At 38.8% G+C, this 7,343-nt stretch overlaps 1 protein-coding gene across 1 annotated transcript; it reads right to left on the bottom strand.

The window, feature by feature from the left end:
* On the bottom strand, positions 1–942 carry LOC139187201 (olfactory receptor 5AL1-like). The gene has a single exon (XM_070803205.1). It carries the CDS (start codon positions 940–942, stop codon positions 1–3), a length of 942 nt encoding a protein of 313 aa, XP_070659306.1.
* Positions 943–7,343: the final 6,401 nt, after the last annotated feature.

Below are 7,343 nucleotides of genomic sequence, written 5' to 3'. Positions count from 1 at the left end.
TTATTTTTTATTCAAATACATCTTTTCAGTTATTTTTCTCAAAGCATTTTTTACCTCCCAATTCCTCAAGCTGTAGATCAGTGGGTTTAGCATAGGGATCACCACAGTATAGAAAACTGAGGCAAATTTGTCTTTATCTAGTGAGTGGCTTGACTTGGGCTGCAGATACATAAAACTGAGGGTCCCATAATACATAGTAATAGAAAACAGGTGAGAGGTGCAGGTAGAAAAGGCTTTCTGTCTCCCTACAGTAGAATGGATCCTTATGATGGCAAAGACGATGAACGCATAGGATATGAGAACAATGAGAAGGGAACAGAAGACATTGAATCCTGCAATGGCTAATAACATCAGCTCTTTGACTCGCATATCAGAGCAGGCCAGAGCAATCAAAGGAACATCATCACAGTAGAACTGGTTGATCACATTAGGGCCACAGAAAGCCATGTGGAATGTAGCCACTGTTTGTATGAATCCCACCAGGAATCCATAAATATAAGAGCTGGTGACCATTTGGATGCAGAGTTTTCTAGGCATAAGAACTACATAGAGTAAAGGGTGGCATATTGCCACATACCGATCATAAGCCATGACAGATAGCATTAGTAATTCCCAAACTGAAAATGTGATAAAGCTGCACACTTGAGTGGCACATGCATAAAATGACATGCTTTTAATTTCACGAAAAGTGTTTACAAGGGTGTTTGGTGTGATGGTGGAGGAACCATAAAAATCCACAAAAGCCAGATGACAGAGGAAAAAATACATGGGTGTGTGAAGTTGAGGACTCACTTGTATTAGCACAATCAAACCAAGATTACCTAGGACAGTAATCAAGTAGATCAACAATAAAACACAAAAGAAAATGAGCTGAAGCTCTGGGTTATCCGTGAGGCCTAAGAGGATGAACTCAGTAACTGCTGAATGATTGCTTTCTGCCATGAAACAAACAGTTCTACAGTAAATTCCACCAGAGCACACACTCTGAATAATCTTGACTCCGTAAGGAATGATTAACTGTGAGAAGGTATCTCTGGCTCCCCAGGATGTTATGCTTAATTCAGTTAAAGTTGAATCTTGATAAGTGCTCTGAATTATGTGTAGATTTACTTGTGAATTTACTGTAAAAAATATGGCAGAAATTCCACTAAGAAGCTGTAAAAGAAGAAAGGGAAAATTTCAATTAAAATTTTATAATCAATAAAATAGCAAAGCCTGTGTTGTACTTTTATTTAAAGGAAAAAAAAAGCATTCAGAATATAAAATTTCTTTGATAGTAAATACATTAACATAATTTCTTAAGTTGTAAATTTCTTTCACAGAACTCATTTGATCATTTCACAAGAATATTAAAAATTAGAAAAATCAAGCATGGAAAGTGTAAGTCCAAAATCAAAATACTAACAGTATGTATCTTTAGGGAACCAGTTTGGTATAATATTAAAATTTTCTTCATTTTGTTTATCTTTATATTCTATTTTTTCAGTACATACATAATATTGATATTTAGGAAAACTGCATTGTGAAACTTTCTAGGTATCTTTTGGGAAAATACACATCAGTGAACAATTTTCCAGATTGTAAAATGTTTTCAAATAATTAAGATATATGTTTTTAAGCTCTATCTTGAAGTATTAAATGGTCCCAAGTGAATACCATTTGGACAGCACTTAGAAGAACTTCATTTCACAGAAGATTGATACAGACCCAAGGTGGATTCTCAGTGCTCAAGAACTGGTACAACTGAATTGGTTCCCATCCTTTCTTAACAGGGCAGAGGATAAGTTAATATGATTTTTATTTATCACTGTATTGTCTCAGGTTACTTCACATGCACCTTAAAACATGACAAAATAAACATAAGAGCTCCTCCCATGTTAAATTTGGGTTGACATCCCCTTGAAAACTTATCTTGATTATTCCTTTCTCTTTCTGTTCCCATCACCAATTTTCAACCAAACTTTTTGGAACAGGTATCTGTCCCCAATTTCTCAAATATATTTATAACTACTTTCAGTTGCAAAGTTGTATCTAAATCTTTGTGATCCCATGGACTGCAACATGCCAGGCATCCCTGTCCTTCACTCTCTCCAAGAATTTGCTCAAATTCATGTCCTTTGAGTCATTGATGTCATCCAAACATCTCATCCTATCTCATCCTCTTCTCCTCCTGTCCTCGATCTTTCCCAGCACCAGGGTCTTTATCAATGAGGCTGCTCTTCACATCAGGTGGCCAAAGTATTGCAGCTTCAACTTCAGCATCAGTCCTTCCAGTGAATATTCAGGGTTGATTTCCTTTAGGATTGACTGGTTTGATCTCCTTGCAGTCTAAGGGACTCTCAAGAGTCTTCTCCAGCACAACACTTTGAAGCATAAATTCTTTGGTGCTCAACCTTCTTTATGGTCCAACTCTCACATTTATACACCACTACTGGAAAAAATGATAGCTTTGACTATACGGACCTTTGTCAACAAAGTGATGTCTTGGCTTTTTAATATGCCGCCTAGACCTGTCATAGCTTTTCTTCCAAGAAGCAAGCATCTTTTAATTTCAAGGCTTCAGGCACCATCCACAGTGATTTTGGAGCCCAGGAAAGTAAAATTTGCCAGTTTCCACTTTTTCCTCTTCTATTTGCCATGAAGAGTTGGGACTGGATGCCATGATCTTAGTTTTTTTAATTTGGGTTTTAAGCCAACTTCTTCACTCTCCTCTTTCACCTTCATCAAGAAGCACTTTCTGCCATTAGAGTGGCTCTTTGTGATCCAACGAATTGTAGCCCACAAGGCTCCTCTGTCCATGGAATTTTCCAGGCAAAGATATTGGAGTGGGTTACCATTTCATACTCCAAGGAATCTTCACAACTCAGATATGTAACCTGCATCTCTTATGTCTCCTGCATTGACAGGCAGACTGTTTTACCACTAGTGCCACCTTGGAAGCTCTGTTTATAACTTGACAAGGTGTGATCCACCTCTCTTTCCCATTAAAACAACAAAAAAATTCCCTCAGCATGTTTATTATCAACTTCCCTATTTTCAAATCCAATAAAACCTGTATTTTTTGGCAGCACTGTAGCACTGAACTCTATTGAATACAAGTTTGCATTCTAAAGCAGTCTTTTGAATTTATTTGTTCATTTTGATTCTCAACCTTGGAGTCTGTTCCTATTACTATGCTTTAGATGGCATGTTCTTCATGTTCTCGCCAAAGCTCCTTCTCTTTTTGGCATCTTCTTGATCAGTTAGCCAATCCTATGTGCTGAATAGGAATCTATATGCAGATTATGAGCAAATATATTAATAAATTAATTTTCCAATTATCTTTTTTCTGCTATAGCTTTATACATCTAAATATCTCTCAGAAATTACCATTTATCAAAAGTAAAAATACTTTCATCAGAAGTATTGCACACAGAAAAGAACTTGATATTTCTGCACATGGGACCCAAAACACAAGACTTGGAATACATATTTCCTAGTGCAATGAATGGGCTTCCCAGATGGCGTTAGTGGTAAAGAATCTGCATGCCAATGCAGGAGACATAAGAGAAGTGAGTTCGATACCTGGGTAGGGAATATCCCGTGGAGGAGGAAATGGCAACCCACTACAGTATTCCTGCCTGGAGAATTCCATGGACAGAGGAGCCTGGCAGGCTCTAGTCCATGGGGTCACAAAGAGTCAAAATGAACAGTGCCATTATCCATTTGCTCTCCAAATCAGAGAGCAGTTTCTTTTACTATGCTTTCCTGATCCTCATGCCCATGTTCAATTTGCCCCCCTACTACTGATAAAGAATCTGCCTGTCAAAGCAGGAGACCCAGTAGATTCGGGTTCAATGCCTGTGTTGGGAAGATCCCCTGGAGGAGGAAATAGCAACCCACTCTAGTATTCTTGCCTGGGAAATCCCATGGACAGAGGAGCCCGGTGGGCTACAGGTGGGTTACTCCAACGAGTCGGACATGACTGAGTGACTAAACAATGACAACGCTAACAATTTATCCCTTACACAATTTTCAAATCTGCTCTTATTTATTGCTTTATTGGTCCAAGCACAATGATGCTTTGTTTATTTATTTTTTGCAAATGAAACCTAACTTTTAGTCTTGTCTCCAGTCATTGTTCTCTGTTCCTCAGTTATCAGCTTATATGAAATTTTACAGAAACTTTATTCTTATTTTGTCCTGATGAAATCCTTCAGTGTCTTCCCATTGCCATTTGGATAAACTTCAAGTTCTTTCTAGCATAGCCCTTGAAAACCTCATTTCTGCATCTCAGATCAGGTTCCTCCTGAAACATTTTTTATCTAGTTTCTATGTCACAGGTGTTCCAAATTGCTGTATATATTTAAATATGAGACAAAATTTTATACATCCTTTATGCTTTTCCTAGAACACTTTTCCTCTGCCATCATTCTATTTGCCTGATTATCCTTCTACTTAATTTTCTCTCTTCTATTGAATCACTTCCTCTTAGAGGATTTCAAAGCAGTTTAAGTCCTCCTCTTATATACATTTTTGCAGCCACTAATTCCTTCATAATACTTAAACCACACTATATTGAAGACAGCTATCAATATATCTATAACACATCCTAAGCGTCAACTCCTTTTGGAAAGCAATAATATTTCTGTCTCATATTCAATTTAATCATTACCTCCAACTGTACCTAGTATACAGAAGATGGTCAATAATTATCCTTAAATGATTAAGTGGATAAAAGTTATATTTTTGTACGTCCAAATTGTTTCCCCCAAAAAAGGGATTGAACATATTTTTCTACAACCTGATGCCTTTCAATATTCAATATGTCATCATTCAGTTCAACAACAAACCCCTAAATAGTTCAGTGTACCTGAAAGGAATCTTTGTGAGGCCAGTAACATTTTAAATTACCTGGGTATTTATGAGACAACTTTGTATTTTGTGTATGTAGTCCCTCAGGGAGATTCCTTTCTGTACTACATTCTTTTTAACAAACATTGAAAGACAATATAATTATACACACAAGAACATAATTATTTAACGTTTAGTAACTGGGGGAAAAACTGTTTGCCTTGAAATGGTAGATCACTTTTTCAGCTATGTTTAGTTAAAGAATCCAGAGTAAAAAAATTTAATGATCTCTTTTGGGAAAACAATTTGATTAGTTGCTATGTCTGCTTTGATTATTTGTTTTGAAGTCTGCTGCATTGGCTTTATATCAAAATTATAAATTTATTTAAAATAAATGTTACATCTATGGGCCTTGTATTTAGTCTTTGGAAACCATTGAATAAAAATGACTTTCCCAATAAATAACTTTTATTCCTTCCTTCTGAGATTAATGTTCAAATCAATATTATAATTGACATTTCAGTTCAGCTGCAAAGATTAAAATAGTATTCATTTCTTTCTCTTCAGTATCTAGAAGATAAAACATACAAATCATAGGTCAATTGACATTCACAGAAATATATGGACCACTCCATTCACAACTTGCTTTAGATGTCCAGCCAGATGATACCGCACATCTAAGAAGAAAAGATAATAAGAGTTTTGTTCACATAATGGGGTTTTCTAGGGAGAGGAAGGTGAATTCCCAGTCTGACCTGAAAATATGGCTAGGAGGAGCCAGTAATGGTTACGGGGCTGGAGGTTTTTTATTGTGATGAGTGAGTGGGACTGAGTGATTCCCATGTGCAGGAAAGACTTGCAGGGCTTGAATCTTCTGCAAAGGAAGGAGCAGTGGGTTCCTTACTCCAGTGATGGACTAAAAGGACACAAGTGGTGAAGCTGGAAAGCTGTAACCGGTCAAACAGCCAAAGACAGAGGCAGACACTGCTCTCCACACCTCTTTGTTTCATCAGGCTCCCCTCCTGTGATATCAGAGATGAATTTTACAATCATGCATTTGAATACATCCTCTTCTGTCCCAAATAAGGAAGACTCTTTCTGTGATATAGGGTGAGATTATTTGTGTAATGAAACAAAGGGAAAGAGCCAAGGAAGAGTGAGAAACAAAATTCGATGAGCTGGGAGCTGACTGAGGTTTGGACAAAGGCACCCAAGAGGACGTGCCCTCGGGGACTGCCCCAGGCCTCTCTGGTGAGCACGCACGGCCAGTGGACACAGCGTCCTGACCACGAATCCCTCAGGAGCCTGTACCAGGAGTGTTGGAGGTGAGCCTGGACAACAGTCTGACCATGTCCCAGCACAGAGTCTGTCAGCTTGTCAGCTGGAACCTCCCAGGCCATGCCCAGCACACGCTGGTCCACTAGTGGTCTGCCGTGGGAGGAAGGGATGACACACAGATTGAGGAACGGCAATACTCAGAGTCCACATCCAACAACCAGCCCTGAGCATGACCAGCCTCCTGAAGCCACCCTGTCTGCAGGGTTAGGGAGGGCCCAGGAGGGCCCACTCATCCTCAAGGAGATGCTGGTGTCCAGGGAGCCTTAGTCAGGAGCTTGTTTTAAATGAGACATTCTGAATTCCTTAAAAAAAAAAAAACTTACTATGTATTAATTATTGTATTTTGGTTCCTGGGCTGTTGCCAATGGCCTCGCTGTTCAGCCTGCCACATGGAAAGTTGCACACAGAGCGATCTGTGGCCACACACAGTGGAAGCAAGTAGTGGCTGCTGATAAATTTGTCTTAGACTTTCTCCAAGCGGGCTAAGGTGAAGTCCCTGAAATCTAACATATCCTGATGTACTGGATTAATGTCGTGAGGCAACAGGGAAGGTCACCGAAAAAATTTCAGGTGAAAAGACATCTGCCTTTCTCAAATATGCTACAAATTAGGGAAAATTTTGGGGGGCTTGGGTTGGATCCTGAAGAGCATGTTTGAGGTTTATATAAAGATTGATCTCACCCTGTTTTTTGGATCTTGTGATTTTTTATATGCTTGCTCTGTTGTAGCCGGTTCTTTACAACCCCATGGAATGTAATCCACCAGGCTCCTCTGTCCATGGAATTTTCCAGGGAAGAATACTGGAGGGGGGTGCCTATTCCAGGGGTAAAGAATATACCTCCAATGCAGGAGATACAGAAGTTATGGATTAGATCCCTGCGTTGGGAAGATCCCCTGGAGGAGGAAATGGCAACCCACTCCAGTATTCTTGCCTGGAGAATCCCAAGGACAGAGGAGCCTGGTGGGCTATAGTTCATAGGGTCAGAAAGAGACAGGACTAAAACAACTGAGCACACACGCAGGCATATATGTGTAATCTCCCTTTTCTTGTGCTGTGTGTATGAAGATGTTGAAATATAATGTTGTACACTTGAAACTTATACAATATTGTAAACCAATGTTACTTCAATAAATAAAGAATGTAAACATGTCTGTTCTTTTTATGCTAATGG

Source organism: Bos indicus, chromosome 15, assembly GCF_029378745.1.
Source record: "Bos indicus isolate NIAB-ARS_2022 breed Sahiwal x Tharparkar chromosome 15, NIAB-ARS_B.indTharparkar_mat_pri_1.0, whole genome shotgun sequence".
NCBI classification, from domain to species: domain Eukaryota; kingdom Metazoa; phylum Chordata; class Mammalia; order Artiodactyla; family Bovidae; genus Bos; species Bos indicus.
Note: the sequence above shows the minus strand (reverse complement) of the source record. Positions and strands in the feature narration are given on the sequence as shown.